The 25,663-nt window shown below is 46.2% G+C and overlaps 1 protein-coding gene and 1 long non-coding RNA gene across 2 annotated transcripts in view; one reads left to right on the top strand and one right to left on the bottom strand.

Annotated features, from left to right (window-relative positions):
• LOC137305156 (N(G),N(G)-dimethylarginine dimethylaminohydrolase 1-like) overlaps nucleotides 1-19,553 on the bottom strand; it is a 37,745-nt gene extending 18,192 nt beyond the window's left edge. Inside the window, exon 1 of the mRNA XM_067973961.1 lies at nucleotides 18,935-19,553. Coding sequence (XP_067830062.1) covers nucleotides 18,935-19,246 — 312 coding nt within the window. The 5' untranslated portion in view covers nucleotides 19,247-19,553. The remainder of the gene's footprint in view (nucleotides 1-18,934) is intronic.
• LOC137305158 (uncharacterized) lies at nucleotides 18,807-22,689 on the top strand. Its single transcript, XR_010958669.1, has 2 exons — nucleotides 18,807-19,219; nucleotides 21,294-22,689. It is a non-coding gene; the product is annotated as an uncharacterized lncRNA (long non-coding RNA).
• Nucleotides 22,690-25,663: the final 2,974 nt, after the last annotated feature.

The raw sequence follows: 25,663 nt of genomic DNA, 5'->3' as shown, positions 1-25,663 counted from the left end.
TTATCAATTATAGAAATAATATTTGACATATTAAGTGACTCGCTCAAGTCTGCACCCTCCCAACTCTGGATTATTTCTCCATTGAGCAGGGAATGAGTATCACTGGGCTTCTGCCTCTGGAATTTACTCCAAGACCACTTGGACTCGATGTCAATGCCTCCTTTCAAAAATGATGGTCATTGACCAAGTGTTCGGCCTCCCCCTATAACTCCTCCTCCCGCCCTCTCGCTCATGGCCCCACCTCCACGCCTTCTAGAGCATTCAAAAAAACATTCCTGTATACGAACGGTACTATACGAAATGTAAAAGCACCATTGTCTTTGCCTTAAATAAGTACAGTAATGTAGGACTGGGAGCAATCCCCAGACAATGTCACGATGGTGCCCATCAGCATGGGGCAGTGAGCATCACCACTTTTCTTGTAAAGCACAGAGGGGGGGAAAAAAAAAAACACACCAACAATCAGCAGTCTCTGTCATTCTTTTCTTCTGGTCTTGAGCATTAGGGAGTCTTGTGATCATCCACAGTATGATCCTGTTCAGAGGCCTCGATTTGCCAAGAACCCTGCTGTCCCGAGTTACTTCCCATTCATACAACAGACATTTACAGACCAAAAGAGCATCTTCCTCAGCTTTCAAAACAGCTAAATTAACTTAAGTAGATCATTCCACGACTGGACAGGTCCCTCCTAGATGATGGTTGCGAGATTTTCCAGCAACTCCCACTTAAAGTTTGTTTGTAGTCACAAGACCTATACCTCGAGACAACAAATAGGGAGCACCCAAATAGCATAACTGGTGAATTTTTTTTTTTTTTAATATATTCGTTCATGGGATGTGGGCGTCGCTGGCGAGGCCGGCATTTATTGCCCATCCCTAATTGGCCTCGAGAAGGTGGTGGTGAGCCGCCTTCTTGAACCGCTGCAGTCCATGTGGTGAAGGTTCTCCCACAGTGCTGTTAGGAAGGGAGTTCCAGGATTTTGACCCAGCGACGATGAAGGAACGGCCGATATATTTCCAAGTCGGGATGGTGTGTGACTTGGAGGGGAACGTGCACGTGGTGTTGTTCCCATGTGCCTGCTGCCCTTGTCCTTCTAGGTGGTAGAGGTCGCGGGTTTGGGAGGTGCTGTTGACGAAGCCTTGGCGAGTTGCTGCAGTGCATCCTGTGGATGGTACACACTGCAGCCACTGTGCGCCAGTGGTGAAGGGAGTGAATGTTTAGGGTGGTGGATGGGGTGCCAATCAAGCGGGCTGCTTTGTCCTGGATGGTGTCGAGCTTCTTGAGTGTTGTTGGAGCTGCATTCATCCAGGCAAGTGGAGAGTATTCTGTCACACTCCTGACTTGTGCCTTGTAGATGGTGGAAAGGCTTTGGGGAAGTCAGGAGGTGAGTCACTCGCCACAGAATACCCAGCCTCTCACCTGCTCTTGTAGCCACAGTATTTATATGGCTGGTCCAGTTAAGTTTCTGGTCAATGATGACCCCCAGGATGTTGATGGTGGGGGATTCGGCGATGGTAATGCCGTTGAATGTCAAGGGGAGGTGGTTAGACTCTCTTGTTGGAGATGGTCATTGCCTGGCACTTGTCTGGCGCGAATGTTACTTGCCACTTATGAGCCCAAGCCTGGATGTTGTCCAGGTCTTGCTGCATGCAGGCTCGGACTGCTTCATTATTTGAGGGGTTGCGAATGGAACTGAACACTGTGCAATCATCAGCGAACATCCCCATTTCTGACCTTATGATGGAGGGAAGGTCATTGATGAAGCAGCTGAAGATGGTTGGGCCTCGGACACTGCCCAATGCAGTACCAGATGTGGCACCAAGTCCCAGCCTTTGGTTTATGCAGAGTGAGACAATCATGGCTAGCCTCAGGCAAAGGGGAGAAACACACAAGGTAGTGTTTCAGTTCGGGATCAATGCTTGCTTGTGATGCCACCTGTGGCGGAACAGCCGACACATGCGCAGTGTTGCTGCTTACAAAACAGAAATTAAGCGAGATATTAGAGTACGGCTGGAGCCTTTGGGAACACAGGGATGTGAAAAGCACAAACACACACCTCCATCGCATTACCTTCAGTGGCAGCATTTCCCTTAAGTGTCCAAAAACCCAAAGTTACTTTGCAGTCACACCATTGCAGCTAATTCTATTTCAGCAGTTCCTATTAACAGATTTCCCCCCCCCCCCTCCAGTGACCCATGTGCAAAGCATGACTTCCGTGCATGGAGAGAATCTGCCAAGGGCTTTTGAAGGTCAAAGGCTTCCTTTTTAAAAAAAATCACTCTTTTTGGTATTTCTGCCAAGATGCTGCAGTAGAGTCTGGTATTTTAACGAGATAAAGAAACAAAAAAACTTGCATTTAAAGGGAATGCATTTTCATGACCTCAGGATGTCCCAAAGCACTTCACAGCCAATGAAGTGTAATCGCTGTTGTAATGTAGGAAATGTAGCAGCCAATTTGTGCACAGCAAGGTCCCACTAACAATGTGATAATGACCAGATAAGGTTTTTCTCCCCCCAAATAAAGTGATGTTGGTTGAGGGATAAATATTGGCCAGGACACCAGGGAGAACTCCCTCGTTCTTCTTCAAAATAGTGTCCTTGTATCATATAGAAAATTTACGGCACAGAAGGAGGCCATTCAGCTCATCGTGTCCGCGCCGGCTGAAAATGAGCCGCCACCCGGCCTAATCCCACTTTCTAGCACTTGGTCTGCAGCCTTGCAGGTCACGGCACTTTTTAAAATGTGTTGAGGGTTTCTGCCTCCTCCACCCTTTCAGGCAGTGAGTTCCAGAGCCTCCACCACCCTCTGGGTGAAAAAATTTTTTCTCAGCTCCCCTCTAATCCTTCTACCAATCAGTTTAAATCTATGCCTCCTGGGTATTGACCTCTCTGCTAAGGGAAATAGGTCCTGCCTAGCCATTCTATCTAGGCCCCTCGTAATTTTGTACACCTCAATTAAAATCACTCCAGTCTCCTCTGTTCCAAAGAGAACAACCCCAGCCTATCCAATCTTTCCTCCTAGCTAAAATTCTCCAGTCCTGGCAACAGCCTCGTAAATCTCCTCTGCACCCTCTCTAGTGCAAATACATCTTTCCTGTAATGTGGTGACCAGAACTGTACACAGTACTCAAGCTGTGGCCTAACTGGTGTTTTATACAGTTCCAGCATAACCTCCCTGCTCTTATACTCTATGCCTCGGCTAATAAAAATCTTTGATTCCTGGAGGCTCCAGGCCAATCCTGGAGGGCTGTTGACCCTATCCTCGATCCTCCAGCACGTGCTCGGTCACAGATCCACAGATACCATCCACCGCCAACTAACTCACTCAAGTGACCGTGCTCTGGGCTGGCATTAACTCCATCAAGAGTGGGGTTGGAGCCACTGGTCTGAACTGAGGCCACAGCTACACAACACATGGGCAGGGGTGGGGGGGGCAAAGAGAAATGGGCATCAGGAGCTCTGGCCAAATTGCCCCCCCTCCCCCCACCACCACCACACCGGCTGAGATCAGGTCGCTTAGCACAGACTGGAGATCAAACCCAGGGCCCTGCTGCATTGACAGTTCCATTCAGCCACCAAACCGAAGGAATTACACAATGGTGGGGGCGGGAGTAGAAATTAATCTCAGGCGATAGCACTAAACATGTATTGAATTGGCCGCCTGTTACACTCCCTCGCTCGATACTCCATTCTATTTGAAATCAATGGAACGGAATATCGAAGAGAGCACATAACAGGCGACCCCTTCAATACCACCAGAGGTGAATTTCGAGTCCCCTTGCGTTTTAAAACCAAACCATTCGAATCCAGTCCGCGTTAGGAAACCGTTGGATTGAGGCTTGCTGCCGCCGCTATAGGTCGTTGCTGCCTGCACCACTTCTGCTTAAAAGCCGCACTGACTTGTATCACCAAGGTTTCAGCTGTGGCTCAGTGGGTAGCACTCATGTCTCAGAGTCAAAAAGGTTATGGGTTCGAGTCCCACTCCAGAGACTGGAGCACAAAATCCAGTACTGAAGGGAGCACTGCACTCTCAGAGATGCCGTCTTTCAGATGAGACGTTAAGCAGAGGCCCCGTCTGCCCGCTCAGGTGGACATAAAAGATCCCACAGCACTTCAAGAGTTCTCCCCGATGTCCCGGCTCAATATTTATCCCTTAACCAACATCAGTTTAAAAAAAATGATCTGGCCATTTATAGCATTGCTGTTTGTGGGATCTTGCTGTGCACAAATCGGCTGCTGAGTTTCCTACATTACACCAATGACTACACTTCAAAAAAAAAAGTACTTCAATGGCTGTAGAGCACTTTGGGATGTCTCGAGGGGCCCTATATAAATGCAAGTTAGGGAAAAAAAAGAAACTTTCATAGAAATTTCATTCGGATGTCTCCATGCAAATACTGAACCTTGGGAGCCAGTCGTACAGGGAGGAACATTGGCAACACCAGCCAACATTTCCACAGGCTGCAAGAATTCAGAGCTGGGCCCAAATCATTGGAAGAGAAGCTCTAGATCCAAACTCCAAGGAGCCTCAGAGCAGTTCAGACCAATGGCGTCAATCCCAACTCCTAATGGAGTTGGTAAAAGTATATGGAAGAACGCTAATTACCAACACCACCGAGTCCAGACACATTGCATTGGGAAGTCCTCAAGTCTTGGCAACAACATTGTAATGCTGCTGATGGGGGTTAATGTCACTCAGCCAATGATTATTTGAATGCCTTAAGAGGCTGTGAAAGGGTTAACACAGCAATACCAACTCTTCCACATTTGCAGGGAAAGATAACCTAGTAAATTTGGGTAAATAGCAAACACTGGGGAGGAAAAAGGACCCACGGAAAAATACTCAATTACAAGTTGGCTCTACAAGCTCATTCAAGAGCCAAATGTGAACGATCTGCTCAGCTCCAGACACTGGGGATTTGCTTAGCAAAAAAGCTAATCGCTTTCTGCAGCAGAGAAACAAAACACAAGGAGGTTTCAAAAGGCAAGCAATTTTTTTTTTTTTTAAAACTTCAAATCCAAACACAGGGACAATTGTGGTCAGCCACCACTGAAGACACAGTCGGAGGTTGAATTGTTTTTCCAGGGAATAGGGGCAGCCAGTGCTCGCTGAGCAACCAATCTCAGCCACATGGGTTTGCTAGCATGGTCCATCTCAACCACGTGCATCTGCATTTCTGATACACCCGTGCAGCAAGGTTTCCACTTATTTGAAAAGAAAATGTAGCATCTCTCTGGACTCATTGCTGGCTTTCCACCCCCCCCCCCTCCCCCCACAAACCACAAATGGCCACAGGGCAGCCAGCTACCAGTAGGAGAGAGATTAACGCTCCCTACAGGTTCTCTCCCCTCGATTGTGGCAGTGAGAAAAAGACCACGAGGGTCCCAGGTTCAAGCCCCAAGTTAGAATCCGAAGAGGTGGCAGGAGGAGAAGGACTAGAATTGGCTTCGAGGTCCTTGGGGCTGCGGAGGGCAGCCAAGGGTCCCATTCCTGATCACTGTTCGGTAACTTCTGCTGGAAAGGGTGGGTTTGGGCTCCGCTGTGATATATCCGACCCTTCCCTCAACACGGTCAAGTGCCCTGCTGACACTCAGTGGGGGCTGAACTTTCAGCCTTCCTGGAGCTAGACCCCTGTATACAAGTGCCCCCCCTCCCCACCAATATTACATCAGGCCCCAGCCCATTTTATACCCGTCAAAATTTCCTTGCCATTTGTGGCAAGGGACGCAGTTTGTCATTCTCACATTCACACTGGCTGCATCCAAGGAACTTCATGCATGAGCCTGGACAACAAGGCCCTGAAGAATGGGTGGTTGAGATTGACTATAAAAAAAAGGTGCCAAGAACTTATCGACCCAGCAGGAGTCAACGCCAACAGGAGAGGTGGGAGAAAACCACCCAAGTTTCTAACCTGGATCTGACTGTAGGATACCCAATTTGGGATCAACTTGGATTTAGGATAACCCACCCTCCCCTGGTTAAAATAAATTTTAACCTACAGGTTTTAAAGCAGAAGCCCTGAATTCTACCTGAAGTTCTCAAGTCAAGCACTAGTAAGATGCTGCAGATAGAACACATATCCTCATAGCTCCCTCCATCGCCCTTTAGTCTCACATCTGAAAGGCCTGAATGAATGAATCCATCCATCACCACTGCCAGTGCAACTCCTGAAAGATCATTTTAAGGTCAGTGGGGGTCAGTGTTTCTCAGTGCCAGCTGCAGACTAGAGCAAAATGGTAGAAAATTCTCATTATAAAAGGGCCTGTCAAAGAGAAATCACAAGAGAATTGACAGAGTCTTTTTATTCTGGAGACACAAAAAAATTCAACAGCCCTGATTTTATCCCTAACTGACCGGTGGGAATGGGTCCAAGTTCTGGTCAGACGCCTATTTTACGCTCCATCTGCAATCAAATGGAGTCTAAAAATCGGGCAGGGTGTAAAACAAGCATCTGACCCGAACCTGCCTCATTCCATTCCCACTGGGCGGGTCATGTTAAAATCGGGGCCAAGGTCAGTCTTAATTTGAAGATGGTGACTGGGGTGGGGGGCGTTGTCCTGAAGCAGAGACAGAGCAGTGTACACAACATTTGGGAGATATCAAGATCAGTTTTGGGATTCAAGTTTTGGGGGTGGGGGAAGAAAATAGAAGTCAAGAGGGACAACCATGGGCAAAGTAAAATTAGGAGAGGATGTACTCCATCAACAGCCGCCCCTCTCCCCAACCCCAGAACCTGCACCCATGCCCTGAATTACTTGGCTCAGCTGAAGAAGCAACGACTCACTCAACAACTCTTTTTAAAACGCATCAACACTTGAGTGCTCAGAACAAAACATTGAGTGAAATGTTACGGGAGGTCTCGATGGCAAAAATCAAACTAAGAGACAAGACACACCGCCGCGGCTCAGTGAAGGAAGATCCCACGTTTGATCCTCGGCCTGTACCAGGTTACCCGCTCAGCCAGGGAGATAAACGCATTATAATTGGTCTCAGTCCCTTTAGCCCAAGGAGCGAGTGTGCAGTTGAAAGAAAAAAATAAATCAGCCAAGCTTCCCGTTCGTTGCCCCGTGACTCGTCCTGACCACTTTCCAAAGACATCAGTTGAATGACCTGACTGATACGCGCGGTCCAGGCTCACTTGAAGAATGGCCACTGGCATCTAGAGTTGCCAACTCTGGTTGGACGTATTCCTGGAGGAGTCAACACATGACCTCCCGCCTCCAACCGCCCCGCCCCCACCATTGGTTGTCCAACACCAAGGGTGTCCTGATAGAGGCCTTTAAAATTATGAAGGGGTTCGGTAGCCTAGACATAGGAGAAAATGTTTCCACTTGCGGGGGAGACCAGAACTAGAGGTCATCAAATAGAAGATAGTCACTAATAAATCCAAATAGGGAATTCAGGAGAAACTTCTTTACCCAGAGAGCAGAACTTGCTACCACAAGGAGTAGTTGAGGTGAATAGCATAGATGCATTTAAGGGGAAGCTAGGTGAGTAAATGAGGGAGAAAGGAATAGAAGAATATGCTGATAGGATTAGAGGAGATGAGAAGTAGGGAGGGTGAGGGGAAGTAGGGAGAGAGTGTGGCACATCAACGCCAGCATGGACCTGTTGGGCCGAATGGCCTGTTTCTGTGCTGTGCATTCAATGTAATTCTATTAACACTACCATCCTCCTGGCACCCCGCCTTCCGCTGGCTAACCAGAAAGCAAATAGACATTTATCCGGTAGAATAATTTTTGACTGTCAAACAGCTTTTTGTCCCCTCCCATCTGGTTATTATATTTTTTTAAATTTTAAAGTGTTCAGAATCTTTTTGGAAAACCACTTAAAAATGAAAAAATATTTCAGGCCCTAATGTTATCTCTCCAGGGTTGTTTGCTCACAGCAGCGTCCTGGAGATTAGTCTTCAACTCCAGGGCAATCCTGGAGGAATGGCGACCTCCTGCTGGCATGAGAGGTACCAAAGGGCTGACAGAGCCTGGGGATCTGTAGCACAGGGGTGAAAGGTTTGAAGAAGCAGGAAAAAACAAATTAAACGCATCCCTTCCATTGTGGGCAGCGAGCTCAGGACATCACCATCTCCATCAATTACTGGAATTATTCAGAATCTCTCACACACGATAGCAAAGATTTTAAAAGAAGAGGCAGCTACTTCTACCTACAATAGTGCAACAGAGGCTTTTAGGCCTGTTGGCAGTTGCCATAGTTACCAACAGGCAAGTTGGTAAAGTCTAAAGCTTCACATTGCATCACTAAAGAGAAACAGCCTCAGGGAGACACATCCCAAGAGAATGTCAGATTCAAGTGGATAATTTGATTTTTTTTCTCCTTCAATAAAGAGCATGAAGGGAAAGGAGATCCAATCTTAGAAAGAGGGCAAAGACTTAACTAGAACAATGGCTGGAAGGCTGTTATCACAGTGTTTCTCAGCGGTAAATAATCCATTTCCGCATAACATTTTTATGTTTGAACGCAAGTCAGTGATGCATTAATACACTGAGCTCTATCAAGTCCCTAGTGCTTCCCCCACACCCAAATGAATAAGGACATTTTAAAACAAAAATGCTCAAATCACAGAGGCCTCAACAACTTGCATTTATATAGCGCCTTTAAAGTAGCAAATCATCCCAAGGCGCTTCACAGGAGTGATCAAACAAAATTTGACACTTGGCCACCTCCTTTATGTCGCTCAAAGAGGTAGGTTTTAAGGAGTGTCTTAAAAAGTAGAGAGGGGCTTGTGGGGGGGGAATTCCAGAGCTTAGGGCCTAGGCAGCTGAAGGCACGGCTGCCAATGGTGGAGTGATGGAAATCGGGGGATGCACAAGGGGCTAGAATTGGAGGAGTGCCGAGATCACGAAGGTTTGTAGGGGTGGAGGAGGTTACAGAAATAGTGAGAGGGGGGCGAGGCCGTGGAGGGATTTGAAAACAAGGATGAGAGTTTTAAAATCAAGGTGTTACCAGACCGGGAGCCGACGTAGGTCAGCAAGCACAAGGGTGATATGGGACTTGGTGCTCCGAACCAAGAAATAGTTTTAGTTAGATAAATCAGGTGCAAAATGATCAGTAAACAGCAAATCAAATTTCTCTACTCACTTCAAAATATAATAAAGACGCCACTCACTAAAACATCAGCTCTTGGACGTAATCTTACCTTACGCAGTGGAACAGGCTACCATTTGAAACCTAGTTCATCTTTACCTGCTGGCTGCAAAGTCGACCCTGACTGTAGACTGCTTTCTGAAGCAAGTTTAGCCACGGAAACAGGAGCTAAACCCCTTTGAAGTTGAACAGAAGCAACAAAGGCAATAGACTCCATTGCTCTTAAGTACATTAGATCCACAGCCATCAGTCAATATTGAATTGTAAACAATTTTACAACACCAAGTTATAGTCCAGCAATTTTATTTTAAATTCACAAGCTTTCGGAGGCTACCTCCTTCGTCAGGTGAACGATGTGAAATTCACATCGTTCACCTGACGAAGGAGGTAGCCTCCGAAAGCTTGTGAATTTAAAATAAAATTGCTGGACTATAACTTGGTGTTGTAAAATTGTTTACAATTGTCAACCCCAGTCCATCACCGGCATCTCCACATCAATATTGAATGGTTAGTTGACAAGGATGCTTTGATGGCTCTGATCAATTAACACCTCACACAACCCACTGTTTCGGATTTGGACAGCCCATTGTGCTCAACTTGTGGGGGCCCTCTAGCTACACTGAGCCACTAGTCTCTCAGTCGAGACGTATTCTGTGACCTTGGGTGCTAAACCCTTACCTGCTGTTTCTAGCGACACAGAATCCAAATCAAAAAATTTAATAGAGAAAAATTCTTTTTAATATTGTCCTACCCTATGAGCCCTGGTCCTTCCACCCGGACAGTGTCCCACATTGCTGGCCTCGTATGCAACAATATTCTGCAATGTGGACCTCTCCCTCCCTTTGCCTCTCCATCCAAGTGTGTTTGCGCCCCTCTCTGCCATACTCCCCTCTCTGCCATACTCCCTTATCTATGTGAATGTAGAGACACTGCCTCCCACTTGATGGGAAACTGCGCAGAGAGACACACAGCCAAGAGTGGCCACACAACTCACGCTCTGTGGCAGCCATGACCTGCTCCACCTGAACTCCCAACTACAGCCTTGCGTTCCCATCTTTCAGATGAGATGTTAAACCCAGTGGACATTTAAAAAAAAAATCCCTGGGGAGTTCTGGCCAATATTTATCCCTCAGCCAACATCGCTAAAAAAAGTTACCTGGTCATTATCAGATTGCTGTTTGTGGGATCTTGCTGTGCGCAAATTGGCTGCCGCGTTTCCTACATTACAACAGTGACTACACTTCAAAAAGTACTTCATTGGTTGTAAAGCGCTTTGGGACGTCCAGAGGTCCTGAAAGGCGCGATAGAAATGCAAAATCTTTCTTTCAACATCCTTCTGTTTTTTGTGGCAACGTTGCTGGAGAGGGATCCTGCAGTTCATAATACGAAAGGTGATTAAAACAAGTTTAAGTGTACGGTACAGTCGACATTTATTGACATTTAGTGCTGAAATACCACCCAGAGGATTACAGGATCCATTGATGTACGACAGTCTCTGAAATTTCTAGTTAAAGAACACAGTTAGCATCCAACACAGCTGATGTACTCTGAATTTTAATCGTCCTGCCATACAACGAGAAGCAGTGCTAATTTTATCCTTGGTCCTGCCAAATTCCATTTAACTCAACTCGGGGGGGTGGGCTGGATGGCGAGGCGCAGGGCGACAGCTCAGGAGAGAACTGAAACAGTATCGATATAGCTCCCCGGGTAACCAGATGCATCAGCCGCAGTTTCATTGACAGTAAACAGGCCAGAAATAAAAGCGACAGCAAAAAACAAATTAAAATAAACTATCAGAACTCTCTCGTTTCTCTTTTAATCAGAGAGTAGCGATCGTGAGATACAGCAAGATAAGTGGGGTTTTTTTTTTGAGACCTGCCAGTAATGTTTTCTGGTCATATGCATTCTTGCGATCGTTAGGGGTGTTATTTAAATACAGAAGGTTGTGGTAAAACACAAATTTAAAAAATAGTCCCACTCTAAAACCTGCTGCAATCGCTCTTTCCGTTTCCCCCACCCACCCCATGCATGCAGTTTTGAACTGGTCGCTTGGTTGCTCAGCTCAAGTGACCCTGAGCTCCCCCATTCCCTGTACAACAGAGTTGGGGGCCCCACAGCAGCATTCACACCACTTCCTCTGCCATCAATAAACAATTATTCTTAAAAAGAAATTTTAAAAAGGACTGTTTTGTGCGAGTGTGAACTTTTACTGTGCTTATCGAAGCGAGGAATTATCACTGCTGGGCATTGGGATATTTCCAGGGAAAACTTGATGCCGATACTTGGTGTTGGTACTAGTGCTAAGCAATGAGACAATCACCTCGATGAACACAGTACTGTGTATTAATTTAGTGCAATACTCTTACTGCTTTGCCTCATCTTTCCTACTCTTCAGCCAGGGCCTGGGGGAGGGGTTGGAGAACTATAGGCCTCGCACTGGCAATATAAAAATATACTCTTTCCCTCCCTCCCCTTTCACAGATGCTCGCTGAGTGGGTGTGCATGTATCACGAGGCAACACAGGCTGCAACCCAGCAGCACGGGGCTTTTGACTGAGGTGCCCCCAGTGCAAGAGTTACATTCGGCACTGTGTTCAGAGGCATTAGGGAAGAGATCCTTTCCCAGTGCATCTCCCAGGGGCAGCTGCACAGAATTCAGCAGGGGATAGGATTGGGCTCCGCTGTGATGCCCTCCGTTGCCAAATAGCCGGCCGTCGCCTCACCGTGAAGGAGCAGGACGACCGCTTGGATGTGAGGTGCCAGAAGGCTGACTGCACCCACAAATCATAGGCGTCAGCGCCTTCAGGACAGGAGAAAGAGAAACAGGACAAAATAGGAGTTAAGAACAATTAAACTCCAGAGTTTCATTCTGGTTTGTTGGATTATGAACCACAGGTGTTTATAAATAGAGTGTAAGAGTCCCGCTCAGCCTCACATATAATAAAACCACAGAACTGCTGATCGGGTTTGAAAAAGCAGGAGACGGAGGAGGCTCGAGTGGAGCATAAACACCAGCATAGACCAGTTGGGCCGAATGGCCTGTTTCTGTGCTGTACATTGTGTAATTTTGTTTTTTTTTTAAATTGTGCTGCCACTGCCCATCCACGGCAATGGAGGTCGGTCGGTCGGCCAGCGAGCGCCCAGTTCCACACTGTAGCTGCCAGAGGCAATGGGTCCGCACCATCCTGGAGTGCGCTGGGTGGCCCGAATGACTGAGATAATTTGGGGGGGGGGGGGGTCGCGACCTCGGCACAAGCACATGATCCCAAAAGCTTTTAGATTCCCTCTGGCCCCTGGACGTTTTTACTTCTATATTAAAAAAAAAACAGCTGCGTGGCTCTAGTGTAGAATATTCCATGACAAAGAACGAAAAAAAAACACTGGGGGGCACAGAAAATTAAATGGAAGCTTGATGCTCGAATCTGAAACTCTACACAACTAAAAATGGACACAGAACACTTAGTGAAAAAAGATCAATTCACTTCAGCGCTGTACAGCTGGCATTTGTCTGTGTCAGCTCCTGCAAACAATATACAACTGGGTAAACGATTCACTCCCAGATTATTGTACACTGTGTGTTTCTCTCAGTGTTAACTCCTGTACATGTGCAGTAAAAGAGTCACTCCCATCCAGCAGTGAACAGTTTGTCTCTTGTGCACACTGGGTAAAAGATCCACTCCCAATCCAGCGCTGTACGGCTGGAATGCCTCTCAATATCACACTGGATAGAAGGGACAATCCACTCCAGTTTGGCTCCCTCGCATCTCTTGGGACAACACTGATCTACAGGCCAGGCTAGCCAGCCCGTCATAGTCCAGTCCATTAAAAAGAGTGGGGGAGGGTTGGAGAAACCACCAGCCTGCAAGAGAACGAGCAGGAAAATCCCAGCCGCAGTTAACTAATTTCCGCATGTCATCACAAAGATAAAAAAAAGGTGACTTTTTTTGCTTCCAAGTCTGATCGCTGGTCGGCGGCCAGGATTTGAAAAGGAGCGTCAGAAACTAAAATCTTGGATTTAAGAATAATTGCAAGGCTGGATCTTGCACTGTCATCCAGACTTTCAAACGGAAAAGGCTGGAGAAACACAGAGTAGGGTCAGTCAGCATGAAAGGAAAAAGAAAAAAGGCAGCCCTTCATCAGGCCTCACTCCAAGCGTAGGTCAGTTAGCACTACCAAAGGGAGCTTCCCCCCGCCCCATTTGATTTTCGATGCTCCATACATACCCACCCCTTTCCACACCACGACTGAACACATGAACGGTCACAGGGACTGAAGTAAAGGGTCATGCTATCCAGAAGGACTGAAAAAGCTGGGGCTCTTTTCTCTCGAAAAAAAACAAGACAGGTGACCAGACAGAAGTCTTTAAACTTATGAAGGGGTTCGATAAGGTCGATGTTTCCACTCGTGTGGAGGGAGTCCAAAACTAGGGGCCATAAATATGAGATAGTCACCAATAAATTCCAATAGGGAATTCAGGAGAAACTTCTTTACCCAGAGAATGTGGAACTTGCTACCACAAGGAGTGGTTGAGGCGAATAGCATACATAAATTTAAGAGGAGGCTAGACAAGTACATGAGGGAGAAAGGAATACGTTGATTACAGGAAGATGAAGCAAGGTGCTCGTGTGGAGCATAAACACCAGCATAGACCTGTTGGGCCGAATGGTCTTTTTTTTGCTGTAAAGGTCTACGCAGGACTGATGGGGTCCAGCGCAAATTCCTCCCGCAGGAGCCATCAACATGTACTATTAATCCAAAAAGATGCTGAGTTAAGCTTTTGAATCTCCTCCTGCCCAACTAATGGCTTTCACATCATGCAATTCCCCATGGTCTTTACAGGGTAAATTTTCCATCTTTACCAACTGGGCATTAGCATTTCAATGGAAGGAAGATCCTTGGGCTCTGTAGAGGGCGTGCAATGCTCCCAGTTTGATTTTCCTTTCTGCACTCTGTCCAGGCACTGTTCAACACCCAGGTCATGTGATATTTCTGTCTCTTCTCCCCCCCGCCCCCCCCCTGCAACTTGGGTACAAAAGTACAGGCAAAAAAAAAAGTGAAATTCAAGACACTCATTGGCACACCCTGAATGAGTTGGATCATTTGATGGACAGCCCTTTTGGTGCCCACTTCCGAAGCTGGCAACGACGCCCAGCCACCCGATTGAGAATCCAATCGCCTCCCACTCTTACTCAAACCAATTCTGGATTAGAGACTATGACCGAACAACACAGTGGTTCCTGTGAAATAATAATTAGCTGCACTTTTGACCCTGGGTGGAGGAGAAACGAGCAGATCCTTCAGCACAGAGCCTCCTTTATGGGATCGTGTCAGTGAGCAGCTCCAGTCTCGTAATAAAGACCATTTCAAACAACAGAGTCACATTACTCAGTCCCGATTGAAATCAAAAGGTTTCATTCAATACTTCACAGTAGGGGAGGGCAGAGTGTCCCACTGTCTTTACTCCCAACTCAATCCTCACAGAATCGTAAACTGTGGAACTCATTTCACTGTCTTCGTTTCCTCCTACAGGCTTTTAAAGGCCAAGCCTCCAGTCATCGAAGCAGCTTATATAGAATGTACAGCACAGAACCAGGCCATTCGGCCCAACTGGTCTACGCTCCACGTGAGCCTCCTCCCACCCATCTTCATCTAACTCTATTAGCATAACCTATTCCCTTTTCCCTCATGTGTTTATCTAGCTTCCCCTTGAATCCATCTATGCTATTCGCCTCAACTACTCCTCATGGTGGTGAGTGCCACATTCTCACCGCTCTGCGGGCAAAGAAGTTTCTCCTGAATTCCCTATTGGTGACCGTCTTATATTTATGGCCCCCACTTCAATTTCCTCATCTCTCCAGTTCCTTTTAATACTGTCCTACTCTTCGAGCCCTGGTCCTTCCACCTGGATAGTGTCCCACATTGCTGGCCTTGCCCTTGTATGCAATGTGTTCTGCAAAGTGATCCTCTCCATCTTCATAGCTGTCTTTGCCTCTCCAACCAAGTCTGTTTGCGCCCCTTTATCTAAGTGCATGCACCTCTCCCACTTTTCTCTGCCCGTGTGTGTGTGTGTGTGTGTGTGTGTTTGCCCCACCTCCCCTCGCATCAACTAGTGAGTCACTCTCTCAAGCACACTAGCTGTTTGCTTAATATTTCTACATTGATATCTAGCTATATTGGAACAGTTGCCTGCAGGGCTCACACCAAGGAACATCATGACTAAGTATCCACACACAAAGTCACCCATTCTCCCTGACCCGTACGAAAAATCAAGAGATAAGACCATCAGATAAACTACAGACAACTGGAACGAGGTTAACCAGTATGTGGGTAAGGTTTAATATGTGCTGACAGCCATCATTTAGATCTACAGCACAGCTAGTTAAGTAGATATTAAGCTCTTAACTGGGCACTTTAGAGTGAAGATTAATGGGTGCTGGCATTCTGTTCTGCACTTGTTGAAAATAGAATCAGATATTGCCACAAAAAAAAGTTTGATTTTGCAAACTCTCAATTACAATTTAAGTTAAATCGGGTCAGAGAGTTTCAGAGTATCAAACTCGAGATGTCAGAAATTTTCAATTGCACATTTCAAAAAAAAAATTCTTGTGCAAGAGCATCAGCTGGCGCAGGACCAAGAACGTCCCAGCTTTGACCCTTGGTTTCTGCCATTAGTGGGTCCCCTGCTTCCGATCACTATCCTGTGACGCTTGCTGGATACTGTGTTTGTGAACGTTTGAATGGGACCCTTTTGTTAGGCAAGGCTATTAAGGGTTACAGAACCAAGGCGGGTGGGTGGAGTTAGGATGCAGATCAGCCACGATCAAACCGAATGGTGGAACAGGCTCGAGGGGCTGAATGTACAAGTCTGGAGTCACCAGAGTACAAACTTGCACCAGTTTCCATTGTTCTCACTTGTTTTTGAAGAGGTCATTGTTTGCTGGGGGAATAAAAAAGCCTGGTAGACTGGGTCCATGCTGTTGGTTGGCAGAAATCAATCATTTTAGCATAATTTCTTCTTAAAAATATACAAGCAGCCTTGCAGATTGAATTTCACAGAGGAATAGGGCACAACCAACCGATCTAGGATAGATCACACTGTGTCCATCAATTCGTCTGAAGCTCTCCTGTGACCAGTGGGCACGGCAGGATATCGTTGGTGTCACCAGTAATGAGAACAACACTACTGGTGGCCTTTGTACACTTTTAGTTGACTGGGCCCACAAGGGGTCGCTTGTTGAGATATTTGTTCTGGTGACTTTGGACTCGCCCATTTGTCACCCTGTGGGTTTGGATTCAAAAGTACAGCCTCACGCTTAGAGAAAAGCAACTTGAGCATTTTGACAACTCAGGAGTGGAGGATAGAGAGAAGTTGGAAAGGGATTACTGAGCAGGGACAGAGGGAACAAAGGAGAAAGTAATATAGGCATCAAAACCACAGAGTTACGGTGACTGAACGATCTGACTCCAAACAGTGGCTTGGACGGAGCACAGGAAGGGCAGAGTCCATGGAGCAGGCCGGGACTTCCGGTTAAAGAGACCATCATTTCGATTCTCCCAGTATGCTCCCTCCAACAAATGGAAGGGAAAAGATGTTGAGATTTATCAATACGGCCAGTGTTTGGTAGACAAAGAACAATTTAAAAAAAAATTTTTTTTTAAGTTTGCCATAAGCACAGGTAAGTCTGCACATTACAGCACCACTTCCAACAAGGAGAGGTCCTGTCAATAACCCTGGGTTGTCAGTACTATGCAGCCTGCCCAGTTTATTTGGTAGGGCACCAGGCATCTGCACAAGCATATTTTGAAATTCCCAAATACAACTATTTTTCAGCTACTCACCTTCTCTCCCTTCCTGCATCATCATCAGTACAAATCTGAGCATCTCTCCGGTCTCTTCCCTGCCCCCCAAAACAGGAACAAGTGACAGACCAGTCAACTCAATTTGCTTCACACCTGTGAGTCAGGCCTACTGAAGGACAGCCACTGGGGGCAGGTACCATAGGGTAGCCAACACCTATGAGAACCAATGGAGGGCAGCACTTTGAGAGGGAGGAAGGGCAGTTATAGAATAAATCTTGTGCTGCTGCTTACACTTGACAAGGCAGCCCATTATAGCCACACAGGAGTCAAGTCTGATCTCAAAACTAATCATTAAGGTTAAGGCTAGCCCTTCAACTCAAAATGACAAGTGCTTTGAAACAGTGCTAGGACAGAGCAGGACCGACTTAAGATTGGCAAACATCCAAAAAGATGCCATTAGCTGCCCACAGTCATCAAACTAGCAGAGTCACAAGTCAGTTATAGGCAGCCATGCCCAGAGATACCCGTCACATCATACCACTGGTCGGAATGTACTCTATTTACAAGAACCTGTGCACTCCTAGTTCCTCATTCCCCACCCACCCCATACCTCTAACCAAGTAGCTGAGCCACACAGACCGAGATACTCCCAGATTTGATCCGCAGTCCATGCTGAGTTAGAATCACAGTACAGAATGAGGCCATTTGGCCCATGCTGGCTCTTTGTAAGAGCAATCAAGTTAGTCCCATTTCCATGCAAATTTTTTCCCCCCCTTCAGGTATTTATCCAATTCCATTTTGAAAGCCATGATTGAATCTGCCTCCATCATCCTTTCAGGCAGCACATTCCAGATCATAAGAATTCACTGCGTTAAAAAAGTTTTTCCTCATGTCGCCTTTGGTTCTTTTGCCTTAAATCTGTGTCCTCTGGTTCTCGACCCTTCCACCAATGGGAAGAGTTTCTCTTTATTTACTTTATCTAAACCCTTCATGATTTTTAACACTTCTATTTAATCTCCTCTCAACCTTCTCTGCTCTAACCCCAACTTCTCCAATCTATCCACATTCCTGGAACCATTCTGGTAAATCTTTCCTGCTCCCTCTCGAAGGCCCTTCACATCCATCCTAAAAGTGCAGTGCCCAGAATTGAACACAATACTCCAGTTGTGGCCAAACCAGTGTTTTATAAAGGTTCAACTTAACTTCCTTGCTTTTGTACTCTATGCCTTTATGTATAAAGCCCAGAATTTGATATGTTTTTTTTTAAAAAACTGCTTTCTCAACCTGTCCTGCCACCTTCAAAGATTTGTACACATATAATCAAGTTTGGGCAGGAATTGGTCGCAGTGCCCCTGGGTTAGGGAGGCAGAAAACAGCAAAGGTTCCTGCTCCTGGTTAATTTCCAGCACTGCCCTACACAGTCAAAGAGCCTGCCAGCACTGGTTGTCTCGGCTCACGCGAAGAACGGCCGCTTGGGTGAACTACTGAAGGCATCCATGAAACTGTGACCCCAGCACAAGTCAAAAGCTGGAGGGGGTTAAAGGACAAGACTGCACATCTCAATAACCAAATGCTGCTTAAATTCCAACAGGGTTAAGTGATGATATCACAATGACTGAACAAAATGACTCGCCCTCTACAAAAACAAAACACAATCAGGTTTAATATAACGAAGGGCTCAGATTTGGGCTTTCAGTAATGCACGAGACTGTAGGGCAAAATAAATCACTTTTGAAACTTTCTTGGGTTGAAATTTTTTTTAAGCAATCCAAGAAAATGACTTTAAACTTCGCAGCAAGAGTCAACACTTTCAAAGAGAGAGGAGAAAAAAAAGTGAGAGAGTGAGGGGGAAGACAAGAGAGAGAAAAAAGTTAGAGGCCAGAAAAGGGGGGGGGGGAAAGTTAGAGGCCAAAAAAGAGAAAAAAAGAAAGGCAGAGGAAAGGGAAGCTGATTGATTCCATTGGACACCAAATCAGGCACAAAGCCGAAGAACTGGAGAAGGCGATGATTTCTTGAGCCTCGCCTCTCTTACCTCTTTCCTCCTGATAGGGTCCCAGGGGCGGCTGAGGAGAGCCGTGTCGCCTTGGACCACTGCAATGTCCTCCACACACAGACTGTGAGGCAACCCGGGCTCATCGGACGCCGGCAGCTCGATCACCTGCAAGCCGAGCTTCTGCCTCAGAATCCCGGTGTAGACCCCGAGTTGCCGGTGCAGCTTAGCCGCGTCCAGCTCCGATCCAGACGCGGAGCCCGTTCCGTCCTCTCCCTCCTCCCGTTCCTTCTGCCCCACGGCGGCTGGGATCTCCCTAACGATGGCGTGAGTATATTTCCCAAAAGATGACATTGTTCCCGTCGTCAACTCTACCTCCTCCTCCTCCTCCTGTGGGATTGAATGTGGAATCCGCTCCCGCTTCTTTGAAAGTGAATTTTCCAATCCACCGATTTCTCCAAATCCAATTTCAATTGCAACTGACTTGATCAGTTTCAACCAGGGACTGATTTATTTCAATTGTTTAATTTAATGTCTCTAATTTTGTTCTAAATTGTCTTAATTTCCCCCTTTTTATCGCTAATTGCCACTATTTCCCCCTATTTATCTCTAATTCCCTCTATTGCCCCCTCTATTTGTTGCTATTTGCCCCCCGTTTCAATTCCCCTATTTGTCTGCAATTGCCCCCCGTTTCTCTTTTCCCCCTCTATCCGCCCCTGTTTCTGTTTCCCCCCCTGTTTCTGTTTCCCCCCCTCTCTCTGTCCACCCCTGTTTCGATTACTTTACTCCCAAACCCACCTTTTTCACGTGAACTTTTAACCGACTTGATTTGAACTGCACAGAAACAGGAATCCCAGGGATAACTTTCCCTTTCTTCCCCCCTGCCCTCTCACCCAGTCCCGCTTCTCTAGCTCTAGAGTCCACAACCCTCCCCCGTCTGATATTCCCCCCTTCCTCTCTCCTCCCCGTATATAACGGGTCCCGATTGCACTTTTTAAAAAAAAAATTGTTTTCCTCTTAAGAGGGAGTGGGTTATCAGTGGGAGTTTAATCAAAGTCTTTTTTTTTTGCATATAAATCTGATTTTACTTTTTGTTTTTGCGTCGTTCGCTCCCTCACCTCAAATCAAATTCAGAAAATGCTTTACTTTCTGTGTAATACTAGATTACTCCCTCTCCACTCAATCATAGTCACAGTCTTACCCTCTGATACCAAGGCAGTCTCTGTCCTGTCGCAATAATCTTTTCCTCCCATCAAATCCTGCTTTATCCTTCTGATTTTTTTTGTGTGTTAATTTGTCCTTTTTTTGTGTGTGTGTGTGTCTCCTCCTGCCTCCTTAATCCTCCCCTCGGACTCTTCTGTCCGGATTTGGATGTTGCAGTCAAGTGTTGTTTTAACCGCTCTGATAACGGGCCGGGAGAGGTTTAAACGGCATCAAGCTGATGGCGCTTTTTTTTTTCCACAGGCAGTTTTACAAAAGGGGGAAGAGAGAGAGAGAGAGAGAGAGAAAACCGCCCTCCTCCCCAACTAAAACCGAGACAGAGAGAAGGGGGAAAAGAAAAAAGGCAGGGCAGGAATGTTAGACTAGGCAGCGCCATCTACTGCTGATGTGTCTTAACCCAACACTCAAATACCATTCATTAAGAAAGAACTTACGTTTATATAGTGTCTTTCACGACCTTAAGACACCCCAAAGCGCTTTACAGCCAGTGAAGTATTTTCTTGAACTGTAATCACTGTTGTAATGTAGGAAACGTGGCGACCAATTTGCCCACAGCAAGGTCCCACAAACAGCAATGTGATAAATGACCAGATCATTTTTTTAAGGTGTTGGTTTTGAGGGATAAATATTGGCCAGGACACCAGGAAGAACTCCCCCTGCTCTTTTTTTCGAAATGGTGCCATGGGATCTTTTACCTGAGAGGGCAGACGGGGCCCTCGGTTTAATGTCTTATCTGGAAGACGGCACCTCAGACAGTGCAGCACTCCCTCAGTACTGCGCTGGGAGTGTGTCAGCCTAGATTATGTGCTCAAGTCACTGGAGTGGGGGCTTGAACCCATGACCTTCTGACTCAGAGGCCAGAGGCGGGGGAGGCGGGGGGTGGGGGGGTCGTTGCTGACTCTACATAGAATTTACAGCACAGAAACAGGCCTTTTGGCTGGTGTTTATGCTCCACATTAGCCTCTTCATCTAACCCTATCAGCATAGTCTTTTATTCCTTTCTCCCTCATGTGCTTATCTAGCTTCCCTTTAAAGGCATCTATGCTATTCACCTCAACTACTCCTTGTAGCGAATTCCAGATTCTAACCACTCTTTGGGTAAAGAAGTTTCTCCTGAATTCCTTATTGGATTTAAAAGTGACTATTTTATATTTATGACCCTTTGTTTTGGTCTGGCCAGTGATGAACGGACAACGGATGAACGGACACCGCGCAACAATCGCCAAACGGGAGGGTTCCCTCCCAGTCGGGGAACACTTCAGCAGTCATGGACATTCATCCACCGACCTTCGGGTAAGCGTACTCCAAGGCGGCCTTCGAGACACACGACAACGTAAAATCGTCGAGCAGAAATTGATAGCCAAGTTCCGCACCCATGAGGACGGCCTCAACCGGGATCTTGGGTTCATGTCACGCTACACGTTACCCCACCAGCGAACAAATGTTGTCTGTTTTTAATATAACGGGTCAGTTGCTGTCTTTTCTATGTTTCTACCTCTCTATCTCTGTTTTTTTTTGTTTGTTGTTTTTTTTGGTGATTTGTATATTCTGAGACCTTGCAGGTAACACCTGTCTGTCTGCACACTGATTGCCTTGGCAACGGGCAGTTGAAAAAACTGTCTGTAATCACCAAGCATTGTTCTGTGAATTATAAATGCGATTTCATTTCGAGGATTTCATTTCCACATCGTTCACCTGAGGAAGGAGGAAGCCTCCGAAAGCTTGTGAATTTAAAATAAAATTGCTGGACTATAACTTGGTGTTGTAAAATTGTTTACAATTGTTCTCCTTAGAGCAGAGGTTAAGGGGAGGTTTAACAGAGGCGTTCAAAATTATATGGAGTTTTGACAGAGTAGATAGGAGAAACTTTTTCCAGTGGCAGATGCGTCAGTAACCAGAGGACACAGATTTAAGATAATTGGCAAAAGAACCAAAGGGGAGATGAGGAGAATCTGTTTGACGCAGCGAGTTGTGATGATCTGGAATGTGCTGCCTGAAAGGGCGGTGGAAACAGATTCAATTGGAACTTTCAAAAGGTGAATTGGATAAATACTTGAAAGGGAAAAAAAACTTGTAGGGCTACGGGGAAAAAGAGCAGGAGCTAATTGGATAGCTCTTTCAACGAGCAGACTCGATGGGCCGAATGGCCTCCTGTGCTGTAAGGGTCTATGATTCTATGATATGGTCAAAACAGGAGAGTACAGCTCAGAGGAATTCCTGATCAAACTGCACAGTGCTCTGGTCAGACCTCACCTTGTCCACAGAGCACAGTGTCCAGTTCTGGTTGTCGAGACACAAGGGGGACATTCAAGTGCACTGTACCACGTCAGGTCTGGGTCGGAGATTTTCACTCGCAGGCCGTTTAGCTAAGATGCTGCCTCATCCCAGAAACACAAACATGGTTAAAGGCGGTAGATCATCAGACTGTACATTGGCATCACTGTACTTTTCTTTTCCCCTCACTTTACCTGAGTTACTCTCGCTCTCTGAATTACTCTCTGAGTTAACCTCACTCACCTGACGAAGGAGGTAAGCTCCGAAAGCTTGTGATTTTCAAATAAAACTGTTGGACTATACCCTGGTGTTGTAAGATTGCTTACATGAGTTACTGCACACCGAACAAAGCCATGCATGAGAGGGCGATGTCGGAACATGGCCTCCAGCGAGTCAAATGACGAATCGCGACCGTCTGCCGTGGACAGGTGGTTTTGCCATCGATAACTTGTGAGGACCGTCCCTGAACACTGGAGGGAGAGGGACCGGTGCAGTACCTCCAGTGAAATAAGGAGGTGATTTTAACCTCACCTGCCTGTCGGGACGGGTTCGGCTCGGACCCCCGTTTTACAACCCGCCTGATTTTTCGTCGCGTCAATGGAGTGTAAAATTGGGGTGGGGTGTAAGTCGGGAACCCGACTCGATCCCGTCCTGTTCCCTTCAGGCGGGTTAAGCTAAAAATCGCCCCCCCTTGCTGTAGTCTCCATTTGTGACCTCAGAACGACCCTGACTGCTCTTAACAGTGCAGCAGGTGTGGTGAATGGTATTGGAGGTCAGCTTCAGGGAGCTTTGCTGCCGTGCAAACACCCACTGGATTGCATTGGTAGCACAGTGGGTAGATTTTGGCCTCCTGGTCAATAATCTAGCCGAGCGAATTGCCCGTTCTTTATAAAACCCATTCCAGCTTCATTTAACTGATTTCACTATTTTATTTCTGCCCCCCCCCCCCCCAACACAAGTTCTTATCCTATCCTATGTTCAATATTTTGTAACTTCACTTTTCCATTATTTCTAACTAATATTCTATCGGCTGAATCTTTTACCATCTAAAAAAAATCCGTTGAAGATGCTTTGTTCTGATGGATGAGAGTCTGATACAAGTCCAACTCCCGGTGGGAATTGGTCCGCAGTAGATTCCTGGCACTGGCTGGAGAGTCTAGAACTAGGGGGCTTAGTCTCAGGATAAGGGGTCGGCCATTTAGGACTGAAAGGAGGAGGAATTTCTTCACCCAGAGGGTTGTGAATCTTTGGAATTCTTGACCCCAGAGGGCTGTAGATGCTCAGTCGTTGAGTGCATTCAAGACTGAGATCGATAGATTTTTGGACTCTAGGGGAATCAAGGGATATGGGGACCAGGCGGGAAAGTGGAGTTGAGGTCGAAGATCAGCCCATAATCTTATTGATTGGCGGAGCAGGCTCGAGGGGCCATATGGCCTACTCCTGCTCCTACTTCTTATGTCAAATCAGCAGTCTCACTCAGGCAGGCTAGTTCAACTAATTGATAAGTCAGCAGGTTAGTCCTGTAAATGTTGGTTAATTGCAAATGGAATCAAATAACAGCATCTATTTAATCTGACCGACCTAGAGACTGATGATTATTCATAAAAAAATTATTTAGAAAGAAAGAACAATTTGCATTTATATAGCATCTTTCACGACTCCAGGACGCCCCAGAGTGTTTTACGGCCAATTAAGTACTTTTGAAGTGTAGTCACCGTGGAAACGGAAATGTAGGTAAACAATTACTAATCCATATTAACCAATACATGACCAAAAGATATTCAGCTCTACAGGGTTTAATTTCTGAGTGAATAGATTAACGATTACATTAAAATCGTGTACACAGGAATTTAACATGAAAACATTGAAAATAGCACAGATGGAATGAAACTCTCAGTAACTGGCCTGAGATGTGAAATTATTTTTATATGCACTGCCATCTGCAGTTAAATTGCAGGACTGCAAGAATAATTGAGAGTTTTTTTTCTTCAAAAGACTTTGAACCATAGAATGATACTGCACAGAAGGAGGCCATTCGGCCCATCGTGCCTGTGCCGCCTCTTTGAAAGTGCTATCCAATTCATCCCACTCTCCTGTTCTTTCCCCAATTTTCTCCCCTTCAAGTATAAATTCCCTTTTGAAAGTTAGTACTGGATCTGCTTTCAGGCAGTGCATTCCAGATCATCACAACTTGTTGCGTTAAAAATAAGTGAGGCCCCGTCTGCCCTCTCAGGTGGTCGTAAAAGATCCCACGGTACTATTCAAAGAACAGCAGGGGCGTTCTCCCCGGTGTTCTGGCCAACATTTAATCCCTCAACCAACATCTTCAAAACAGATTATCTGGTCAGTGTCTGATTGCTACCGGTGGGATCTTGCTGTGCGCAAATTGGCTGCTGCCTTTCCCCAACAAAAATCACTCCATTTCTGCCCTGAAGGTTCTGACTCTTACTGGGGTACAGCTCCAGGGGCATCAGCAACCCTCTGATACCCCGTCTATTCTTTATCGTTGCCCCTTTGTGCCGGCTCAGTTGATAGTTAGTGAAGCCTAAGCCATAAAAAACCCCAGAAAAGCCCCCTGTTGTGAACCACAGGGCAGTGGTGAAGTCCCCCATGATTGACAAGGTATTACAAAAATAGTGAAGGAAACAGACTGGGAGACCTAAAGGCTGGAGGTCCAAATGTATCCGAGAATCCCAATTCTGATCCTGCAGCTACACTGGTCTCAAATGTCACGGCTCAGTGGTAGCACTCTCAAAAACACTTTACAGCCGATGAAGCACTGTTTGAAGTGTAGTCACTGTTGTGATGTGGGAAACACAGCAGCCAGTTTGCACACAAGGTCCCACAAACAGCAACGTGATCATGACCAGGAAACCCAGAGAGAACTCTCCTGCTCTTCTTCAAAATATAGGCCTGATGTGGAGATGCCGGTGATGGACTGGGGTGGACAAATGTAAGGAATCTTACAACACCAGGTTATAGTCCAACAGTTTTATTTGAAAATCACAAGCTTTCGGAGATTATCTCCTTCGTCAGGTGAGTGAGTGAAAGGTTCTCACATCGCATATCTTATATTAGGCTGGGACACGATCACACCAATCAAAGGTGTCGTTGGTGTTCAGACAGGTTAGCCATGGAAAACAGTACATCCCAGTATACTGAATACACAATGGGTCAGATTACACAGACAAAGAGAGAAAGAGACCCGAAAGGCAGAGAGAGAGAGAGAGAGAATGTCCAGTTGTATTAAAAACAGATAACTTTTTTTTCCTGCTG

This window comes from Heptranchias perlo, chromosome 39, assembly GCF_035084215.1.
Source record: "Heptranchias perlo isolate sHepPer1 chromosome 39, sHepPer1.hap1, whole genome shotgun sequence".
NCBI classification, from domain to species: domain Eukaryota; kingdom Metazoa; phylum Chordata; class Chondrichthyes; order Hexanchiformes; family Hexanchidae; genus Heptranchias; species Heptranchias perlo.
The sequence above is the reverse complement of the archived record's forward strand: the minus strand, read 5'-3'. Positions and strand labels throughout refer to the sequence as shown.